The sequence below is a fragment of the Melopsittacus undulatus genome, chromosome 9, assembly GCF_012275295.1.
Source record: "Melopsittacus undulatus isolate bMelUnd1 chromosome 9, bMelUnd1.mat.Z, whole genome shotgun sequence".
NCBI lineage: Eukaryota > Metazoa > Chordata > Aves > Psittaciformes > Psittaculidae > Melopsittacus > Melopsittacus undulatus.
The window spans coordinates 9,953,396-9,976,910 of record NC_047535.1 but is presented as its reverse complement, the minus strand read 5'-3'; the positions used below and the strand labels follow the sequence as shown (position 1 = coordinate 9,976,910).

Here is a 23,515-nt window from a genome sequence, read left to right as displayed (position 1 = left end):
GTATAAACAAAGTTTGAAGCCAGAAAAAAAGATGATGGATATGCGGTTTCTATTATCTTTTGACATTTAAATAGAAAAGTGAGTTCACAATTAAAACACTGTTTAAATGCTAATGTCCTTATTCGTAATAACCCTGCTAAATTCTATTTTAAAGGGGATGTATACTTTTGTATCGGATTTCTTAGCCTCCTGGACTAGCCAGATCGAGGGAACCTCTTTCCCACCTATGACAAGGATCTACTCCAGCAGACACCGCGCACCACGCACTGCCTCCACCTGCGGGGTCCTGCCGCGCCGTTACTCGTAACTGACCCGTTCAGCCTCCTTCCCAACGCTTCCTTCAACTATTGCAGCAGCCGCCTGCCGCCCCGCCGGGGCCCTTCGCTGCCCCTTCCCTGCCGCCGCTCCCCCACCGCTGAGGTCCGGCGCGGGCGGCACCGTCGATCGGGCAGTCCCTACCGCCGGGGCCGGGCCGGGGCGGGCCGAGCCCCGGGGCGCGCGGGCGGTGGCACCGACCTCCAGCCCCGGCCGGCTCCGCTTTCTGAGGCGGGTTTAACCCTCCCCAGGCGGGGCGGGCAGCGGGCAGGGGCCGGCGGGCGGGAAGGGCTGAGGCGAGGCGGTGCCTCGGGCCGGGCGCGACGCTCTCAGGGGCGCAGAGCGCGGCTGCCGCTTTCCGCCGCGGGCATGAGCGCCTCGGCGGCCACCGGCGTCTTCGTGCTGTCCCTCACCGCCATCCCCGTCACGTACCTCTTCAACTGCCTGGCGGCCACCGGCAGGTGAGGCGGGCGAGGCCGGGCGGCTCCCGCCCTGCGGCCGGGGAGCGGAGCGGGCGGCGGGGCTGAGGGAGGTGCGGGCGGCCAGGGCAGCCCCGCGGGTATTTTTAGCAGCGGCGCAGGGACAGGGCAGCTGCGGCCGCGGGGATGAGCGGGACCGGGCGGGAGGCGGAGCGGGGCAGCGGAGGGCGCGGGTAGGGCCGGAGGGGGAACTCGCTCTCGGGTCCTGCCCGCGTCCTCTAACGGGAGCCGAGCCGGGATGCAAGCAGGGAGACGGGAGCGGGGCTCTTGGCCCACGATCCTCACCCCAGGGCCCCCAGACCCTCCGGGTTAGCATCCTCTACAGCGTGTCCCGGTGCTCCGGAGCAAGGGTCACCGCCGCCGAGAGGACAGAGCGGCCTCTTCGAACTTGCCCCGCACCCAGCCTGGAGCCGCGGGGCAGCGGGCGCTGGAGGCTGTCCCGGAGCCCAGCATTCACAAACAAAATCCAATTCTATTTTAAAACGAATGGAAGAACTCACCAGCTCAGGGCACCCCGTAAGACGTGCGAGTTCTAACTGGAAATGTCCATGTGCCCTTCCTCTGCCAAAAAAATAGGATCCCAGGATCAACCGCAGGTCTAGAAAAGAAAGGTCTTTCCTCATGGAAAAACCTCCGTACTTAAAGGTCCATGTGGTATTTTGTGATCCCACAGCCTAGGGTGTTTTGCAACTTTACTGCGCAAATATTTGCGTCGTGGGTTTAAGGCTTAGCTACATCTGTTCCGTCCTCATTTTCCTCCTTCAGCCGATAACTTCATTTTTAGTTTCTCATTGCTAGAGAAATGCTGAATAACACATGCTGACTTACTTGATTCATTGCCAATATTTATTTCAAAATGATAGACCGCAGTGAAAAGTCACTGCAATAGTAACAGCTGTAATGGTATGAAGAAATTCATCACCGGGAAAACAGACTAGCAGAAGATTCAAGCTATAAACAAAACCAACACGCTAATACTGCTCATCCCGACTCGAAGTATGTGTGTATATGCTGATATGTTTGATCTTGCACTGTTTTTGCAATAACTTTGAGTCAAGTTGCATGAAGGCTGAAATTGCCATAGTATTATTTGTACACAATTAATTTTCTTGACACACAGAATTGGTACTATGTATAAAAATCATATACCAAATATTTTTAGTGTATGCTTCTGGACCTTACCTAACTTTCCACTCCTTTTCACTCCATGCATAACCACAAAAGTGAAGACTGAGAAGAGTTTTGTCCTAAAGAGAACTAATAGAATCTATCCAGAGCTATAAACAAATTTCAAACTGATTTTCTTAACTTGTGTTTTCTTGGGGAAGGAGACAAATTTGCTTTGTGCCAAAGATTTTTGTCCTTTCCCGTACCACCACTTTACACGCACCAACATTATAGCCCCGTCTTCAGAGAAAAAGCCTTTTCTGTTGATCGCACCCACGTTGCTTACTGACCTCCCAACTGATCCTGTCTTTTAAAGACCTTTGGTAGCACTTCCAAAACTGGAAATTAGACCTAGATCCAGTGTAGGCGCTCCACACTGCTACCTGTGTTATACAGGGCTGACGTGTTTTATTTGTGAATATGTAATTTCCTGAGTAGAAAATTTATTACTGAGCTGAGACTAAATGTCCCTAATGATCCTTTTTGGCCTTGAAATCTCTGTGTTTGTGACTTTCACCTCTCGTCGGCCTCTAAGTTTTCCATCATTTTTGTTTATTTTTGCAGATACCAGTATGAAAACTGATTTTAGTCAGACAAATCTAGACTTCTGGCTATGTTGTTTATCTAGCTATTTTAGCATTTTCTTTTTTTAGATGATCACATGTGAAAAGACAGGCACATAAATTTTGCAAAACTATAAAATGAGTTCTATGACAGACTATGTGTCAGACTTTAAAAACTAAAAAGACCCTTTTAAAAAGAGACTTAAAATACTTTTAAAGTATTAAAAGTTACTTTAAGAGTCTGGACATTCGAGGATAGCTGGTAAAAAAAGCTGAGCAAGCAAAATTCTGCCTCTTTCTTTCTTTTCAATTCTTTTTCTTTTTCACACTGTTACAGTTCCTGGATAATTGTTCCAGTTGGATTGCTGGTTCTGGTTTTTATTGCTCTGTTGGCTCGTGTTCTTGTCAAAAGAAAACCACCCAAAGACCCTCTGTTTTATGGTATGTCTTGGTAACAGTGAAGCTAAAATAAGAATGTATTAATTTATATAAATAATATATGACGGTTATTTCAGATTGAACATTTAAAGCATGGCTTCAGAACTATCTGATGAGGTGGTGCTAAGGAGCCAAGAAAGAAAGACCAGGAAAAACAACAAGAGTAACACTTGAGCTGGGCCATGACTGTTTGAAATACTGTCATATCTGCTCTATTAAGATCCTCCTTGTAGCAGGACTTAGACTCCACAGTAGACCTCTCATATATCTCATCCTGCGTGCACTCAGTCTTTCTGGAACTTTTGGATCAAGGTCTGCATGGCTTGGTTCTTCCTATGACTGAATTCCTTAATTCTCCTATTTTTATTAGGCTTCTGTGTTAACTCATCTTTGTGATATACAAGAAAGTTCAAACCATCCCAGTTCCTGGCTTAGGCTGTCTGCAGACTCAAGTATTTCTATACTGATTCTTTGCCATAAAAGAACAGAGATAATGATTACCCTTTAAAAGAACACTTTAGTTCTAGTTTACCTTATAGCAAAATCTAGAATAAAAAAGACTGCTGTTTTTTTGTCAGTTTTACAAGATGGACCCTTAGGCAAAGCAGGGTACAAACTACCTGTATTTGCCTCTGTCTTCTTCCTCATTACAACTCGTAGGTGTCATTCCCCAGTGTTCTGCATGAAGCTGAAGTCAAAGGAAATAAATAGCATAAACCTACCACAAATAAATTTGCTGTGTCAAAGGAGTGACTTGCTAAGTTGCCAGATAGGTCTCCTGTGGACTGCTGTGGCTGATGCAGTTTGCCTTGCTCACCTCCAAAAATGGCAAGTCACATTTCCCTCTCCACCTCCTTTTTATTGTCCTTTCTCCTTTCCAAAAGATGAGGACAATCAAAGTTTTACTCTTCATGTGACCAAGATTTTTGAACGGCTACATAGTTGTTTCTGCAGACACTGGCTTCCCATGGAGGCTGTGCCTACAGCTCGACAGAGTTTTGTGTTCCTAAGAAAAGCTTCCTAAGAACTTTGTTGACTAGCCACTGATAAAAAAATGCTACACTATGTGGGAAAATCATATTGTATGTTAAATATCTGTGACCTCAAAGTAAATGCATCTGGTTCAATAGATCCCTGCCTGACTGAATTTGTCAGACTGTGAAGCAGCTGTGTGGTTCCAAATATTTATTAATTATTTTTTACTCTTTATCTTATTACAGTTTATGCTGTATTTGCCTTTACCAGTGTAGTGAATCTAATAATTGGACTTGAACAGGATGGAATTATTGATGGATTCATGACTCATTACTTGAGAGAGGTAAGCAATTGTTTGGCTTACAAATGTAAATAAAATCTTTACTATAAATAAGTTGGTATAGTATTTGTCACAGGAAAATAGCCAGTTACACATTCAAAAGGGTCTTCTTGAATTTGGTCATTGACCCATTTCATTATGGTTATGGACAAAACTTTCACTGACCTGAAATCATTCATTTGGGAAAAACAGCACTCTTTTCAAGCTCCAGTGTTATTCCACTTGGTTTTAATAATAATATTCTGCATTTATTTCTGTGGGAATTGAACAGACTGTATGTATTTGCAGAAAACTATTGGTAGGATTTAGGAGTAGATGAGTACTGCAGGACTGTTGTGGTTTAAGCCTAGCTGATAACTTAGAACCACAATCATCGTTGTTCTCAGACTAAAACAAACACAGCACTGCATCAGCTACTAGGAAGGAGGAAAATAACTGTTACAGCTGAAACCAGGACAAGTACCCAAATGTGTTACCAAGAAAGAAACAAAATTGCTCCTTTATTTTTGTCTAATCACTTTACTGAAGCGAACTGGAGTTAAAAAGTGATGACGCCAGATACGTAGTCAGCAGAATCTGTTGGCTGCTGAATATCAACATTCACCAAAAATAGCTCAGTAAGAGTTTGACATGAAAGTCATTGACAAGATCCATGGAATGAGCTGGACCTTACAAGGTTATATGTTGTCATCAGTATATTCAATACTGTTGTGGATCTCAAGGTTGCTAAATGTATCTTAATTTGTTTCCTGTTAAGTATATCTTTATTTTGTAGCTTTTATCACTAAAATATGGAAAAGTAATATTTCCATAAAATAGCAGAACAGTGCTGACAGTAACATAAGAGTCTTGCCTCCCATCTCGCACCCTATTTTGCAAATATAGAACTGATTTAATTATAGCTGATCCTACCTAAATAAAACCTGTGCTTGGAAGCATTCATTTCAGTCAAAACCTGTACCTCTGGATTAAGAGAGCATCAGTTACTTTTCTGAAATTGTTTCCTGCTGTTTAATTAATAAATTATTCTTTCCCTAATCACTGCATCTTTTTAAAAATAAATGTTCCCTAGGGTGAACCATATCTGAACACTGCATATGGCCATGTGATCTGCTATTGGGATGGCTCCGCTCATTATCTGATGTATCTGCTGATGGTGGCAGCTATTGCATGGGAGTAAGGAATTTTGATTTGTGTACTGTTTCCTTTGCTGCATGCTCGTTTAACCTACAAATGGCATTTTTTGCTATGCAGTATTTAGATTTTTCTTTCAGGACTCTTTCATGTCGTAGGCCAAAGCAACACTTAAAGTTTTATTACTTTCAGGAACTGTACCTTCACCAAGTTCCCCTTTCAGCTGAATAAGCCCAGCAAAAGCATTGAGTTGAAGTCTGTCTTCTTCACTCTGCAGCAGAGAGCATAAGCCCATCCTCATGCTATGTGTTAGTTAAAAGGGAAGCTTAAAGGTGATACATGTAGAACAGTTGATGTCATCTACCTGGACTTGTGCAAAGTGTTTGACACTGTCCCTCATGAAATCCTTGTCTCTAGATTGGAGAGACATCAATTTGACAAAAAGAATTGGCTGGATGGCAGCACACAGAGTTGTGGTCAATGGCTCAGTGTCTGGCTGGAGACCAGTAACAAGTAGTGTCCCTCAGGAATCTGTGTCGGGACCGGTCTTGTTTAACATCTTTGTCAGTGACATAACAGTGGGATTGAGTGTGCCCTCAGCAAGTTTGCTGATGACACCAAGCTGTGTGGTTCGGTTGATACGCTGGAGGGAAGGAATGCCATCCAGAGGGACCTTGACACGCTTGTGAGGTGGGTTGATGCCAACCTTATGAAGTTTAACCATGCCAAGTGCAAGGTCCTACACCTGGGTCGGAACAATCCCAGGCACAGCTACAGGTTGGGCAGAGAAGAGATTCAGTGCAGCCCTGCGGATAAGGACTTGGGGGTGTTGGTCGATGAGAAAATGAACATGAGCTGGCAGTGTGTGCTTGCAGCCCAGAAAGCCAAGCGTATCCTGGGCTGCATCAAAAGGAGCGTGACAGCAGGTCAAAGGAGGTGATCCTGCCCCTCTACTCTGCTCTTGTGAGACCTCACTTGGAGTATTGTGTGCAGTTCTGGTATCCTCAACATAAAAGGACATGGAACTGTTGGAACAAGTCCAGAGGAGGCCATGAGGATGATCAGGGGATTGGAGCACCTCCCGTATGAAGACAGGCTGAGAACGTTGGGGCTGTTCAGCCTGGAGAAGAGAAGGCTGTGTGGAGACCTCATAGCAGCCTTCCAGTTTCTGAAGGGCGCCTATAAGGATGCTGGGGAGGGACTAGTCATTAGGGACTGTAGTGATAGGACAAGGGGTAATGGGTTTAAACTAAAATAGGGGAAGTTTAAATTGGATATAAGGAAGAAGTTTTTTATTGTAAGGGTGGTGAATGGGTTGCCGAGGGAAACTGAATTCTCCATCCCTGGGGGTGTTCAAGGCCAGATTGAGCCTTGGGTGCCATGGTTTAGTGTGAGGTGTCCCTGCCCATGGGGAGGGGGCTGGAAATAGATGATCTTAAGGTCCTTTCCAACCCTAACTATTCTATGATACTATATTAAAACCATATGTGAAAACCCATGTTTTTCCCCAAAGATATTTATGATAGGAATTAATGTACTGCTCAGCATGATGATCTCTCATCCATCTTATCATGCAATTTAAGAGAAAATAATTATTTCTAGAGATTCTTATGTTTCTTGCTGTTGAATAAAGAGATTGAGAAGCTAAGTACTTGAATTCTAGAGGCTAATGTACCTGCTGGTCATAGAAGCATTAACAGTGAAATTAATAATTAGTTATTCTTTTATAGTCTTGAACAACCTGTGATGTGCAAAATCATGCAGTCAGTCTTTAGATGAGTGAAACACAACATCAAATAACTGAATATGCACAAATCCTGTCCTGTTCGTGTGATAACCTTCTCGTACATGAATGTGGGATTTCTTCCTTTCAGAGTCAAAAATCCACTGTTGACTTGTGGTACAGATTTTTAAACCTTTACTCACTAAGACACAACCATGGCAGTTGGTGATTTAAGGGTGATTTGGAGTAAGGGATTTTTAGGGTCTATGCAATAATGATGTCTTGTTTTCTTTTGTAAACAGACAAAGCTACAGAACTATTGGCCTCTACTGGCTAGGTTCCATTATCATGAGCATCATTGTCTTTATGCCTGGAAACATTGTTGGTAAGGACGTGATTTATATGACTAACATTTTCCTGTGAAGCATTTTCTAAATTCAGCATTAGGGTATCTATATTTTATTGCAATATCGATTCCTTTCTGTAGTAATACAAAAGAGGAGTTTTAGGAATATCTGTAAAGAGATGCAAAAAGAACAAAAGAAGTGTTGTATTTTGTTATACCCATAAGGCTTTCATCCAAACTAGGTTTAATTTAAGCAATAAATCAATAACTGCTTCCCAGTATCAGAAAAATATGGAGCTTATTTTGCATAAAATTTCCAATTTATTTAATAGTCTGACTTTCCAGCACCTTAGAAGAGGCATCCAAATCACTTTTAAAAGGGAAATCTGGATTTTACTCTATTTTAAAAAGAACTTCAACATTGCTAGATTTCTAACATAAATTAGTGCATGGTTTGTGCTGATAGAGGTGGTTGTAGTAAAAAATCCTACATCATTATTACCAGCAGGTGCTTCTTTAGGTGTGTCAGTCCTCTCAATTAGAGATTTCCTTTTTAAGCAAAGCTTAAATTGATGCAAAGGTGACAGGTGTTCAACTGAGAAAAATGTTCACGTGTCCAAATCCTGCAGTCAGCTTTGGAAAAGCTTGTTCTGGCTTTTTATGATCAGAGGCGGAGTATTCATGGTGCAGCCTGGGGACAGTTCAGTTCCCTCCTTTGTAGATACACACACACTACAGAGAAAACAGTCAGCAGATTTAATGTGACAACGTTTCTTCCTCTTTCCTTGTTCTGGGGAAAGCAGAGAAACTTGTTATCACGAGCATGCCTTAAGCCTTCCTTTCTGACAGAGAGTAGCCAGTGTAGACACACAGATTTCCATGATTTACCTGGGCTGAGGGCTGTTCTGAATTTATATTTTGCCCTCAAACACTAGTACAGACCTGTAGGAGAAATCAGGGCTTTGGAAAATAAATACGATAGCAGATCTTAAAAAAATTGATATATTCCTGTTTTCTATTTTTCAAAGAATAATGTCCCTTTTTGAAGCAGGTTCCACTAAGAGATTTTAAAGATGCCCCATTCTATAGGATTACCGATGGAGAGTGACTGAGGTGGTCTCCTCTTCCCTCAAAACCTCTCTAATTTCCAAAGTAGCTTCTTGTCTGATAGGCCTTGTCACCTGTGACTCTACCACTACTGAGCACATCATTTTGAACAAAATTTATGTGTTGCTTTAGCACTGGTTACTAATGTTTTATACTTACATTACCACAGCTGCTTCAGTGTTATATTACATAGGATATTTTTTAAACTCTTCTCCAATACAGCTTACAAATTCTTATACATCTTGTAATTATTCTTTTAACAGGCAAATACGGAACAAAAGTGTTTCCTGCTTTTTTCTTAAGTCTACCATACATTTGCCTTCCCATATGGGCTGGGTTCAGAATTTATAACCAACCTTCTGTGACTCATGATACTCCAGTCAAGGTAATATTATTGTATTTAACTGTTGGCTACTGTTAGAAAAACTGACACCATTTCTACTGAGTTTTTAGGTCTCTTGGTGAGCATGGAATGCACTGTAACTGCTCACTGTTGTGACAGTTGCTGCCAATCTGTGTAGGCACTGTTAAAACATCAGGACCATTTAAACATGGTGGGTAAAGAACCCATTTATATGTGTGATTGTGTTACTACGCTCTATGTATTCAGTTTCTGACTGTTTCAGTTTCTTAGCTGATGAAAATATTGACATATACCATCTCCATAAAGTACCACAAAATCCTCATAGAAGCTCTGCAGGAAAGTATTCTTCGGCAGATGACTTACAGATTTCATGTAACTTAGTATTTTTTGTGTGTACATTCTGCAACATTAGATTTTACAGGCAATGTATATTAATTGATATGTAAATTATTTAGATTTCTTGCTAAAAAAATAAAAAATTGTAAAAATGTTTACTTAAAACTCCTTAGACCTTTGCCTTTGAATTTAATAGTTGGGCTGTAATAAGACTAGCTGAGCAAGAAGAAAATGCAACAACATTTTATGCACTGTTTTATATAAAAAAATAGTCCCTGCAGTACAAAGCACACAGCAGATCTTTAACTCTTTGCTGCTATAAGCAAACCAGTTTGTTGCCACAGCACACCATAGCAGCTCTATGTAATATGATAAATATTTTTGCATCACAAGAGCTCCTAAGTCTCAGTCAGGTTCATTCTGTAACTGGAAACACAGACACAGATAAAGGAGCTAATTCCTATTCCATAGCTAACAGGCAGTCATTGTGTGAGTGGCATAGCCAGTGCCACAGAATAACAGCAGATGATGCATTGGCAGATTTTCCCAGGAATGTATGAAAGAGAACATTCAGCCATCCATCCTTTAATCTTCAGTAGGAAGCAGAGATATAGAGAGAGGTTCATATCTCCTGGAGTTTGGAGAACTGCTCCAGAATCACCATTAGTGCAAACCTCTATGAAAAGCAATGTGGGGGAGACTTCAGGTGCCAAAACCTCTTCTACACTCTTGCACAGGCTTACAGCAAACTGCATGTCCCATCCCAAAGCAATTTTAACTGATTTACTTAAACGTGTTACTAATTATGACCAGAAACACATTCTTTAAAGTCATCAGGGTAGAAAAGTTACATGTAGTTAGTGATGGTGATTTTTGCTATAAGTATTAGTGAGAACAGCCTTTGCTTGGCGGATGGATGAAGGTGTCTATTTGTTTTCCTAGTACTGAGGATACCACAGAAAATTGCTATTATAGAAAATACATGATGGACTGCTTATTTGCTGGAATACAGCCATGTCTCTTATGCCTATCAGGAGCTGAACTGCTTACCTTAGGTTTGATATTTTACTTTGGTATATATTGTAGAGAAACTTAGTTTTTAACTTCTGTTTCATAATGAGAGTGCATAAAAAGCTGATGATCTGAAAATTGAACATTGTGCTTCTTAGTGAATCCTTTCCTGTAAACCTAGACTTCCTTACTCAGAAGGTCACAGAAGCAGCCTTGATTCCTTTCACTGAGGCCTCCTATCTTCCTAAGTAGTTTATTTTTCAGAAGTTATATTTATCTTCAGAGCTAACTTATGCTTCATATCAGAGCATAAATACCCATGTTCAGTAACTGTACCATAAAATGTTTTTAAATCTTAACACAGAATCATAGAATAGTTAGGGTTGGAAAGGACCTTAAGATAATTTAGTTCCAACCCCCCTGCCATGGGCAGGGACACCTCACACTAAACCATATCACCCAAGGCTTCATCCAACCTGGCCTTGAACACTGCCAGGGATGGAGCATTCACAACCTCCCTGGGCAACTCATTCCAGTACCTCACCACCCTAACAGTAAAGAATTTCTTCCTTATATCCAATCTAAACCTCTGCTGTTTAAGTTTCAACCCGTTACGCCTTGTCCTATCACTACAGTCCCTAATGAATAGTCCCTCCCCAGCATCCCTGTAGGTCCCCTTCAGATACTGGAAGGCTGCTATGTGGTCTTCACGCAGCCTTCTCTTCTCCAGGCTGAACAGCCCCAACTTTCTCAGCCTATCTTCATAAGGGAGGTGCTCCAGTCCCCTGATCATCCTCGTGGCCCTCCTCTGGACTTGTTCTAACAGTTCCATATCCTTTTTATGCTGAGAACACCAGAAATGCACACCATATTCCAAGTGAGGTCTCACAAGAGCAGAGGAGCAGGATCACCTCCTTTGACCTGCTGTCACGCTTCTTTTGATGCAGCCCAGAATACGGTTGGCTTTCTGGGCTGCAGGCACACACTGCTGTCTCATGTTCATTTTTCATGGACAAACACCCCCAAGTCCTTCTCCACAGGGCTGCACTGAAGACTATTCATGAATTTTTCTCATTTTTTATACAACTCCTAGTCCTAAATTATATATTGTTTCCAGGAAGTAATTGTGTGTAATGCTACTGAGCATTGTGAGTCCTGAAAATATTTAGTTCTCTTTTAGTCTTTTCCAATTAGCTGTAAAATTGAACTTTTCTTTAGCTATCATTATTCAGAGTTGGTATTAAAAGATTTAGGAAGAGAATGTAATAACACTTTTAAATGTGACAGTGCAAGTATATAGAAAAATACTCACATGAAAGCATGGGAAGCAAGCTGTGTTCTGTTGGCCACAGTATTTATTGCTATGATACTATTATAAACCAGTTACTTAAAAAAAATAGCTAAAATCAATGTGGAGACAGAGAAGAGGTACTGACAGTCTGGAAGTTTTTTAATAGAGGTGGGTGCATAAGAAAGGAATAGAGTTTTACCCTCATTCAGGATCAAACCAAGCTGTGCTTCAGTATTTGCAAAGCTCAGCTGATTGATCCCAAGTGTATCAGTTAAGTTTAATGTACCTTAAAGCTAACAGAATTAATATACACATTCATATTTGCCTATGAATTCTGAAGTGACAGACTTCTGTGGACAGCACATGAGATTATTTTGATTCCTTAAAACCCATCATGTAAGGAGCCTCTCAGAAGTTATGGAAAATAGCTTTGTTCCTGGAAGTGAGAAAAATGGCAAAGCAGACCAAAACACTTCCTTGCTACACAAAAGAAATAGCAGGGTTGGTGGGATCTGTGCAGAGTTCCATCATGTTTGCAATACATGGGAAACGTGTGGCAGGTCATTGCTACTCGGCCAGTGCACTTAACACATGAACTCATTTTAGCACATATTGATGTGAACTTGCTGTGTAAAATAGAAGTAACAAACAGGTCTGTCAGCAAAGTGCATGCTGTCTTTCACCTTCTTGCTTCTGATTTTTATACGCTTTGCATTTTCATTTTGTTTGCATAAATGTATGCAGAGAAAAAAGTTGCGAGTCTTCCCTACCTTGGCAATTGCACAAACTTGAACTGCACCAAGGATCATTCCAGCTAATACTGGCTTTGTCTCCAAAATCTCTCAGCACAAAGTTCTGTTATAGCTTTGTGATCATGGTAAATGTACACATTCATTTAATATGCCTTTTGAAAGGAGGAGTGATACCTATATGTGTTTCATACTTAGAGAAAAGTGGAAAGAAAATATATCAATCCTCAACTTTCCATTATCCTTAGGTAGTCTACATCTGAAAATGACTTGCAACTCAGCAGCCATGGGAGGCCTTTGTCTTTCATACGAATAAATATTAGAATAGAGACATTCTTTGCAGGTAATATTACAAACATTCCTACACTAGTATTTTAAATACTGTGAAGTGACACCATACTGCCTAAACAAACCTGTTGTGTTTGAAAACCAAAAGTGTCAACTTGTATTTTAGCTTTAAAAGAAAGAAAAAAGAGTCAGTTTTATGGAAGAGGTGGCCTATGTGTTTACAGTAGCACTATTGTTAAACCACAGTTCAGATCTTGCAGTTCTTACTCAGGAATTGTGCTTGCAAGATCAGTTCTCCTGTTTCAGTAACTTTATTGTATCTTTATCCTGAGGCCTTTAACTGTGCCTCTACATCCTAATTATTGTTTTGTGCTTTGGAGACATTTCCACAAGTGTGTAACAGGAAGGAAATCAGGTTTTTCTTTTGCTGTGTGCCAACATGCAGCTAATAAAAAGGAAGAGGAAATGAGTAACACATATAAATGGGTAAGTTTTTCCCTCTGAAAACATAAGGGATACAGAAAGATACTCTGATGTGCTTGTGGTTTTGTGGCTACACAGTGCTGAAAGAGCATGTTGAATTGTTTCCATAGGTCTTGTAAGTTTTACCATGTAGACACAAAGATGCTTTTGGTTCCTCCAAAGCCATCTTCTGTGTTAAATATCTACATGGTCTTTGCTCCTGTAGAGTGTGAACTCCTCACATTTGCCCATATGGTGCAGGGGGATTCCTGTTCTCAGGCTGAGGAAGAGAGGTACAGACCAAATCAGATCCAGATGCTGACAAGTGCTTCAGTGCCCATCAGAGAAACCCATAGTGTACAGTAACAAAAGAATGAAAGGAGGATTTTCCATTCTCCATACACACACACACTGCATTCTCTGTTTCTGTGTTACACATAAAAGGCATATCATTTGCTCAGTGAACTCAGCAGAGAACTCAAAGGGCCACAGAAAAGTTTTTATTTTATGCCAGTGATATTCCATTAATTTCAATAGTGTCACAGACTGCTGAAAAACAGCATTCCCTCTCAGTAATGATGGACCCTCATTTTGCTGTCCCTCCAAACAGTTCTTTTACAAAGCATATTAGATTCAACTTCAAATGTTTAAGACAAACCTACACTTTCAAAGTTTTTCTACATATGGACATCCAGGAAAATTAATTAATTCCAATTAACAAAAGACACAACTTTGAAGAAATCAGTTATGCTGCTTTAAAGCCTCATGTGATTGCAGAGTTAGTGTTCATTTGATCTTGGTTGTTTTAAAAGTAATCTTTATTGAAATGGCTTTAGTTGGATCCATCCATTTCTACAGTTTAGTCACATTAATTTTCCCACAGCATCCTATCAAGTCTAAAGTCACCTTTTTAGATGCAGAAATATTTCCACCTCTAAAATCAGTGGATAAAGAGCATAATTTAACAGAACTGTGTCTGTGACAATGTTCACTACTTCACCCTTCTTGTAGTGACTGATCTGCAGTTAAATACATGTCATGTGGAACCAGGATGTATTTACTAAACATGTTCTGTGTTGCAGGTGGTTCAGGAAGTCCAGAAGAAAGGACTCTTAAGACGACCAATAGATTTAATGTTAGCTGCATATCTCATTCTAGCAACGGGGTTTTGCATATTTAGGGGCATGGTAAGTTGAAGATATTTTAATATTTTGTCCTCTAATTTTAGAAAAATTTGAAAACTTGAAATCCTTGTGTCTACGTGAAAAAGTCTGTACATTTTGTTCCAGGGAAATCTTGAGACTTTCAGGGTTGGAATAGGCCTTAGATATAAAAAGGACAAATTGTTTATTTATGCTGATTAGTGGTGCTTTGCTTCTCCATTTTGCCCTGTATAAAGTACATTTTTCAAAAGGAGGTGCAAATTGCAAGAGTAAATAACATCCCAAGTGCAGATCAGCGTGAGCCAAACCTGTTTTCATTCTGATATTACATTTATGGCCAAGAATGCAGAGAAAAAAAAAACAACTAAGTTGAGTCTGTATTCACATCTTTCTAAACAGAGATGCATCATTAAGTTTATAAAGGAAACCAAGCTAATTTACACTGTGTTAGATAGCGAACAGAGAGAACATTTCCACATGAAAAAAATTATCCATATTACATGAACAACTCATAATCTGCTTGTTTCTACTTACCAAGAGCTTACTTTCAAAAAAAAAAAAAGTTTGCTTTTTTAGCACAGCTGATTGAATTAAAATTTCTGAGGGAATGAATCAGTACTGAAAATGCTTGAAGTAGAAAAATGCAGTAATAGGTAAATCTAGTCCTTTGTCAGCTCTAAAGAATTTTAAGCTTCTGTCAGGAGTTGTGTATCTTTAAGTGAACAGAGATAAATGTTTAGGTGTCTTAGATAACCACCTGCTTGCTTGATGTGTAGATCTGATCCTGTCTAGAACAATTCAAGTACCCAGATGACATTTTATTTACCAGGGCAGATAGTCCTTTTGTGGTTCTGCTGCTCACATACTTGGTCATCTTCAGCTGTTTCACTGAAGACTTGCCTCTCTTTTCTTCCTTCTAACTTGTCACACACTGCTTTATTTCTTCCCACAGGTCATGCTTAAGAGCATCACTGATAACCATCTGTTTTACTTGCATTTTTGTTCTGGGAAATGTTAATTCATGCTCTAGCATCTAATTTGGTTCTACAATCCCACTGCTTCATTTCTCCGAGCAGTATTTTTTTGCTGATTTTGAGTGTGGTCATTTCCTTAGGTATTTCATTTGCCGAACAGGAGCTGCTTACTGGCCTTACACACACAGAGGTCTCTGCGTAAGCTGCAGTAACCATGAGCTTGTGAAAAAGTGAATAAAATCTGATGCATTACAGTCCACTCAGACCTGATTTTTGGAGGCTCATGCTGGAAAAGAACAGGGATGAATGTCTGCTCTTTGTAAATGTTTACATTTCCCCCTCCAAGTCACAGAACAAATACACATGAAACTAAGTTGTGCAAAACTTACTGTTTAGTCCTGTAATTTAGGCATTAATGATGCCTTGCTATAAAACAGTGTCAGCTGTTGACACAGACTGATAACTCATTTTACAATAGTATTTTTTGTAGTAGTTTTAAGGGCTATCATGAAAAGGAACTACTTTTGTCTCTCTGTGTTTATTGTGAACTTGTTCTTTCTATACGAGCATAAAGTCCAACAATCTCTCCTTTGCTACTCTCCTTTAAAAATTACTATTATTTTAAGCAGCACTGTCTCTCTGCATTGCTCTCCACTGCTATCATGTCACAGTGCAACTTTTCTCTTGGACTGCATTTACAGTTTGCTGTTCTCAATTGGGTGCTTAACCTGAGGTTTCCATTGAGCAATTTTCCATTGGAAAGTTCATTTGCTGGGATCAAAGTCTGTTTATCAGAGCAAATCAATAGCAATTAGACTTTCACTACAGCTTAGCCAACGGACTGAACTCTCTTCCGGTCAAAATCTTTAAAGCAGCCTGTGAGCATTTCCTCACAATCCCTCTGAGCAGAAGCTGAGAGGAGGCTGCATTTCAGCTTTTAACTGGTGATCAAATGAGTCACCTGCACAATAGACTTTGAGCAAGCCTCTGGGGTAGCAGTGCTGCTGACCACTGGTGAATCTTCAAGGCCATGGTTTAGAACATGTTCTTTGTTCATGGGAAGTTTTACAAATTCTCCTTAGATTGCTCTGGATTGCCCTGCTGAACTCTGCCGGCTGTATATTCAACTTCATGAGCCCTACATAAAAGATCCTGCTGCCTATCCCAAGCTTCAGGTAAAGCACTGTGGAGCATAGAGTATTAACTGATTTGTGAACTGGTGCAAAGATGGGTTTCACAGATGACAAGATCAATAAGTGATTTGTTGATGGCAAGTTAAATGGTACTTCAGGCATTCTCGTGCAGCCATTACAGGGTACCAACTCTTCAACCCTTATACAAACCCTATTGACAGAGGCATTGCAGAAGAAGGAATGCTGTGCTTTAGATCTGCAGCATTTGCAAGGTTGCCATTGTTTTGCAACCCTGGCTTCTGCAAGAACCAAGTACCTCTGCTGAACCTGTTCTTTCTGGGGAAGGTGTGGCTTGGGTGTATCTCGTGCCTCCCAACTGAAAGTGTGATGGAGCTTGAGAAACAGACCCCATGTTGTGTTGGATGCTGGATTAGGTCAAGCCATGCTTATTGGCATGGTCTTAAGATGGCAAGGGGTAAGAAAACATGTCCTGGGGTGAAGTGGATTTGGATGGGGCAAAGAGACAACAGCCATCAATATTAGTGGAGACCCTAGGGTAGCTGGATCCAGTCAACAGCATCCAGGTGTAGTTTTGAGTAGTCTCAGTTCTTCAGTCAATTGGCTAATTTTTAAATGCATTTCCCTCACACTGCAAAGCAACTAATATTTCTGTTTAAAATGCAGATGCTGGCATACATGTTCTACTCTGTGCCATACCATGTGATTGCTCTGTATGGCCTGCTGGTGCCTGGTTGTTCCTGGATGCCCGATTTAACCCTTATACATGCTGGAGGACTAGCTCAGGTATTTCTTTGTAAAATGTTCACTCTTTAATTACAAGATAATGAGTAGAGACCTATGCAATAAATAAGGGGCCCATGGCTTGATCATCCCATGCAGGTTTTATGACACTTTAACTCAGATATAACCTTTTATATCTATAAAAAAACTAATTTAAGGGAGTGGAGTATCAAGCCTCTTAGGTATCTCTAATGAATGTCTGCATTCTTGTTTTAGTAGACTTCATCCTACTGCAGAACCTTTTTACTGGTCTCATTTAAACTTTATTAAGCACTATGCACTCTTTAGCTGAGACTTGGAGGAAGCCTGTTGAAGCTGTAAGTCAACCACACAATAAAACCCAACCCTGAACACAGCAAAACAGCACAATACTTTGTTTCTATGATATGTGTTGACCAATGAGGTAGTTTGAAAAACATAAGTGGAAAAAGTATCTACTAGTCACACCAAGTGGTCAATATCAGTTGATGGTGTTGGTATACCAGGAACCTCCTGGGCAACAAACCACAGTAACAGTAAGACATGCTTGGGTTGCCAAAGGCAGACCAATGATTATACTTTAACTCATTCTGTTCTGATTATCTTAAATAGATGACTGTAGTTAATTACAAGATGATGCTGATGCTTATGAACAGACTGACCAAACTGAAATAATTAACAGGAGCTAATAAATAAATTCTCATGCCGTACAGATGACCATTAAGCAGTTGAGACAGCAACAATTGATTTGTACTGTATGCAAGAAATTAAATGTGCTCTGAGCATCCAGACAATGAAGAAAATACACACATAATCCTGTTCCAATGTGAACATGGGGACACAGCAATACATGTAATTCAAGTACCACTATTAGACAAACGCAAACAAATGCTTTGTTCCTCAGGCCTGAGATAATCACAGATACAAACTCCAGTCCAGCTTAACTGCCCAGCAAGGATGGGGAAAGCTTAATTTGATTTTCTATTTGTGAGCAATTATCACAGAAAATATGACTACTTTTTCCTACACAGTTTATAGAGAATCTTGAATTACCAAATGATATCAAAATAGAGCCTGGCAAACATGAATGAGGAGGTTTAGATGAGCAAAAGGTATCATAAATACTATACAACTTTTTGCCTCAAATCTAACTTAAAAAAAGCACAAGGTAGCTAAAGTAGGCAAGCTGGTGTCAGGAACCCCTCTCTACTGACAGACTGTTTAGGTTTCATGAATTCCCCAGACAGTCAGGAAAGAAACTGCTCCTTCAGCACAAGGAAAGGTAAACCAGAAGTCGGAGTGTGCTATCACAATCTGGCAAGTTTACCAAAAAGCTCAGCCTCCCAGACTGGAGACAGTTTTTGGTTGGTTGGTTTTGGTTTGTTTGTTTTTTTCTTGTTTGTTTTTCTTTTAAATGCTTCCCATAACAAATACTCCCCTTTTTTTTTAATGGCACTTTGTACCTTCAAACTGTATGATAAATATATGCAGCATTGTGGTGCTGCAAAGACTAAAACCTGCTGTTATCCTTTGTGGTTTGGCTTCAGGATAATGCCAATTTACATATTAGACAAGGAGAAGAAAAGCTACTGGTAACCCAAAGCTAACACTTGCAATTTCCCATTTTACTCTTTAAAGCTTGCCCTGGGCTAACAAATAAGGATCAAGAGAATGGTGTGGTGCAGCATGCCCCCCCCCCCCCCCCCCCCCCCCCCCCCCCCGTGTGATCCCAAACAGTTCTTTAGGTTTGGGAGAGGTTTTTTTGTAGTATTTAACAGGCTGCAGGATGAACTTCAGCCATCCTACAACCGACCATGATTTCATTGATCTGACCCGGTAAACTGTGAGCAACCTGGGATGAAAAATGTGTGCGACAATAAATTGAGTACTCCTAGATTACTTTTGGGTTTGATCATTTTGAGGCGCAAAACAGATTTCCAGGTTTGTCTATTGTTTTCTCAAGTTAAAACATTGTAATTGATACTCAAAACATATGTAATTACCAAAACACGTTTTGCTTTCTATTACACACAAAGATCCAATAAAGGTAACGATGGGAACAATGGGTATTGCTCCCCAGGAAAGAGCACTTCTCCTACAAAGAGTGAACGTAGGAGTTCCCATTATTTTTATTTCAACCATTATGAAGTATGTGCTTTTTACAAAAAACAAGTCTCAAACACCATGTGATGCATCTAAGCTAAGACCCTCTGAAGGTGCCAAGCCTTTCACACACAAAGAGAAAATGTACCAGTTTTCAGAATTGCACACAGCTCCAAGCTTGAATTATTCTGCCACTAACATTCAGACTCCAAACCCAGGTTATAACCCTTAGACTTTCTGAAGCTCTTTAAATGTTACACAGCTAAGTTACCAAAAGCTCTGATTCTATGAAAGTACTGGAAGCCTCTGAATCTGTGAATCAGATGAGAGGGGATGAAGAGCCATAGCCCTGCCACCCAAATCCATTCTGTCTCACCAACTTTCCATAGCTCATTGCCCTGTTATCCAGGTGTAGGGAGCTTTCTCTACTCCATCAGTGCTGCCTTAATCCTGGAATTTTTGTTGGCTAGTCTCTTGCAGTGCCTCTTGTCTACAAGAGAACCTAAACCCAAGGAGCATATTTTTCTAAGTTACTTTCTCCCCACTCTATTTGATAGCTTTCCTCAGGCTCATATGGCCTCCTTCAAACCCCTCTGAGATAAGTGACAATCTTTGCTTGATTTTAGCCAGTTTTGGAGAGAAGGCACAGAGTGAAGAAGGACTCTTAACCTTTATCCAGGCCCTTCTGTATCCCTAGGAGGAAGGCTTTCCTGACTGCAGGATATGAAATATTCGAAGTACAGCCTACAAAGACAAAAGATATAATTTAAAAAAAAACTAAGCCCAAGCTATTTCATACAGACAAAAAGTTTAATGAGGAGCAGGCACAAATTGCAGTTGTCAGGTTGAGCAGTGCCATGTCCAGCACCAGGCAGCTCCCAACTGCTGGCCAAGGCTTCCACATTACAAAGGCTGGGTGTTAAATCAATAAGGCTAGCTTAGAAATTTACCTGCAGCATCTCATTTGGTTGATTTCTCAACCAAGGTTTAGGGGTTTGATCCTCAAAACTCTGAACTTGAGAGGGTTCAGTGACAGAAAGCAGTAAGGAATGGCTCATTTGCTGAAAAGGGAATCATGGCAAGGTAACGCAAGGTAACACAACAGACTCCAGGTTGCTCTCACGGCAGTGCCAGCCTATAGCATGACAAGCAGAAGGCTCTGCAGTAACTAACAGCTATTGTCTTAAAATCATGGTTTTGGTGCAAACCTGCCTGGTACTTGAAAGAAGAGCAGGACTGGGCTATTGGTGAATGACAGATCTGCTTTTAAGACACATCCCTGCCCCAAGGGAGTTAAAAAAAGGGGAGGGTGTGGGGAGAAGCAGAGCACAGTGATGGAAAGGAACCACATGAGATTAAAGACATAGCACAATTTCCATAGAGACAAATCAATTTAGAAAAAAATAATAATTGACTTCAACAGACCTAAATATCCTCCCTGGTAATGAAAGGAAAAAGCCATGTGTTATATTGAAAAACAACTCTAATAATCAGCAACTTCATTATACAGTGCAACATTAGCTAGCAAAAATCTTCATGAGCTACAAACAGAACAAAATGCTTCTGCTTTTTCTTTTTAAAATGCTCAAAGCTCACGAGTATGCCACAACTCTTGTAAAAGACCACACAATAAGGCTTAAATCTTCAAAGGCATCAAGGAGTCTGTGGGAGTTAACAGCAGCCCTTCCAGTTCTGTCTGGCAAAGCTTAATATGAGCTTATGAATTTACTATCAACTTACTATGGTGGATGGCTGGTCACTCTTGGTGACAAGTGGGTCTTGCAGTCCTCCAGAAAAGTACGTAGCATCTTGTTCACCCCAGAAGAGGCTCTAAAGAGTACTACCAAGAGACTGTGTCTTGGTAAACCTCAGACAGAAACAAGCCTCCCCTCTACATCCTGACAGCAGCTGACTATTTGCTTGGGAAGCTGCTACCTTTATGTAACAAGACTTTGCTCCTGAGCACTAATGCACTTGTTACCTGGGCTGAGCAAGGTGCCCCAGGTGCTAAAGGCAGTTCCTTCCTGCCTGAGACAGATGAGGACAAACAAGCTGTAAGAGACAGTGAATGAGGCCAATATAAAAAATCTCCTGATAGTTTGGCCCTGAACATCTCTTTACTGTGTAATAGCTATTTACAGAAACATACTAAGTGGCACTCTCCTGAAGTTTGTTTTATTTGATTTCTTTGATTACTCTGTTTCCTGGCTCAGGTGTGGCAGATCAGCTCTCCCAAATCAGTGGAGGTGATTAGAATCACCTGAAAATCAATTGCCTTTTCTGCTTTGATGTATGGCCTCAGCCTAACCTTTTGCTGGAAGGGTGTGTATTAAAACACCTGTACTGTATTTTTTTCACTTTCTACTTTGCTAACTGTAAGCAAAAGTTTTCTTTGTGAGTCTCCATCACACATCTCCATGGCTAACTAACTAATAATAAAACAAAATGGACACACAATAGTTAATGTGAATGAGCTGTGGCTTGAAATAGCAGGTAACAGATGGAGACAAAAGACAGTGACTATCCTGACGCTTCTATCTTTAAATGTTTGTTTATGCTAAAAATACTCTTCAGCCCAGCAAGGTTGTCTTTGCATATAAACTTCACTGTAAACTTAACCTATGCTTCAGAACCACTCCCAGCCCAAAGCCAAATACTGCAGACATGTTTGCAATCATCAGTTCTGGGATCAGAACTTTGGAAGGCTGGGTTTAAGGTTAAAAACTCCCTAACAAACCAAACCCAGAACTAACATAGCTTCCAAGGTTTTACATTCTAACTTCACTCAGAGTGTCTGTCTGCTTCCTGTTGATGCCAAACATGACATTCCCATGTAGGTGGGTGCAAGTCCTATCCTCATCACTGGGCTGAGGCCCAAGAGTACATATCTCTGCAGCCTTTTGCCTGGGTAAGGATCCTGGACCCTGTTGCACGAATATCACCCGTAAGCCAAGGGTGAAATCCTAACTTAGAGATCAACGCCACCATGTGCATAAAATAAACCTCCTACCGTGCCACTGATGGTTCCACCTACGCCTCTTATACCAAGGTATTAACTGTCTTAGTTTAGGCTGTATTTTTATACCACTGTGCAAAAGTATGATAGATAATTCTGGAATAAAAGGGCTGGCTTAGAAAATGTCACTGGAGATGCATACTTGCATGCAGATTTTGCCGTCTTTCCAAAATACGCATCAATTTTCCCTTCTTTAATATCTACGTTATATACACACCACAGGCTCAATTTTCCCATATTGGCGCTTCTCTTCATGCTCGAACTCCTTACATCTACAGAGTCCCTGAAGAAGCAAAACAGTTTTTCCTGATATTGAACATAATGTATGGGATTCTTCCCCAGCTGTTCGCTTACAGATGTGTCAACAAGCCAGAGTTTTTTATGAAACCAAAACAAGAAGAAAAAACAGAATAACACAACTGTTTTCAGCTCCTCGTTCTGGCTGTCTATATACCTGGGTTGGGATGTAACTGAACTGCTCCAATGGAACCCGAATGAAGTGTGTAAGATGTGTAAATCTGCACAGTTGTGTAAAGTTGCACGGTCTGTTTGTTTATCCTACTTGAAAAGGGAAATAAAGATGACTGCCTTCAGTACCACTTCTCAACATCTTGTACTTTGCGCTGCAGCAGAGCTGCTGGTTCCCATAGCTATTTTTAAGTAAGCTGCTTTGACAGTTTTAGAAATACTGCACGAAGTTAAATAATAATTATGATGTCAGTGTTTAGCCTCCACACCCTGAAGAGTTATCACTGGCAGCAACCCCTATGCAGAGCTAGTGTAGAATGGGAAGGTCAATGTTTTGAGGTGTGAAAAATTAACATACATAACTCTGTCACATGCACATCTTTTATTTGTCAAAATGTATGTCTTGTGGGTCAGCCTTGTTAAAAATCCCAAGAAATCTTTTTAAGAAGCAATCAACTTTTATGGTAAGACTCCATATATGATAAGCAAATCATAGTTGTTAATTCTTTTAAGGATTCACCTCTGCAAGGACTGCTCATCTGCTTGAAGTTAAGCATGTGCTTAACTAGTTTAAGTAGCTCCTCTGAACTGGGCCTAGCTGCTTGATATGTCGGGCGGGTTGACCTTACACGGGAGAATGCAGCTTCAGAGAGGGGTTTTGGTTCTTCTCTGCAGCTACTTTTGCTAATGCTGTTGGTCCTAAACAAGTAGCAGCAAATACAGTGACCTTGGTTTGTGTGGTTTACGTTTCTGTTTGCAATTACAACTATTTCTATGCCTTCTATGTGTA

The 23,515-nt window shown here is 40.7% G+C and overlaps 1 protein-coding gene across 4 annotated transcripts; it reads left to right on the top strand.

Moving 5' to 3' along the window:
* The first annotated feature begins 549 nt into the window (after positions 1-549).
* Positions 550-22,853, top strand: TM6SF1 (transmembrane 6 superfamily member 1). Of its 4 annotated transcripts, XM_034066469.1 has the most exons (10): positions 550-776; positions 2,862-2,965; positions 4,183-4,280; positions 5,350-5,453; positions 7,437-7,519; positions 8,851-8,972; positions 14,171-14,275; positions 16,308-16,400; positions 17,043-17,162; positions 22,480-22,853. In XM_034066469.1, exons 1-10 carry the CDS (start codon positions 685-687, stop codon positions 22,669-22,671), a joined length of 1,113 nt encoding a protein of 370 aa, XP_033922360.1. In that variant the 5' UTR covers positions 550-684; the 3' UTR covers positions 22,672-22,853. The 4 variants fall into 4 exon arrangements, with proteins under 4 accessions (XP_033922360.1, XP_033922362.1, XP_033922361.1 ...); XM_034066470.1 differs by lacking the exon at positions 2,862-2,965 and having other exon boundaries at positions 691-776; XM_031048614.2 differs by lacking the exons at positions 550-776; positions 2,862-2,965; positions 5,350-5,453 and having other exon boundaries at positions 4,224-4,280.
* Positions 22,854-23,515: the final 662 nt, after the last annotated feature.

What these genes read in the sequence shown, in the direction of transcription:
- TM6SF1 (XM_034066469.1), top strand. Translation starts at nt 685, where the DNA reads ATGAGCGCCTCGGCGGCCACCGGCGTCTTCGTGCTGTCCCTCACCGCC. An exon ending in GTGGCAGCTATTGCATGGGA is followed by an intron (nt 5,454 to 7,436) that starts GTAAGGAATTTT and finishes TTTTGTAAACAG; the next exon opens with ACAAAGCTACAGAACTATTG. An exon ending in TTTGCATATTTAGGGGCATG is followed by an intron (nt 14,276 to 16,307) that starts GTAAGTTGAAGA and finishes AATTCTCCTTAG; the next exon opens with ATTGCTCTGGATTGCCCTGC.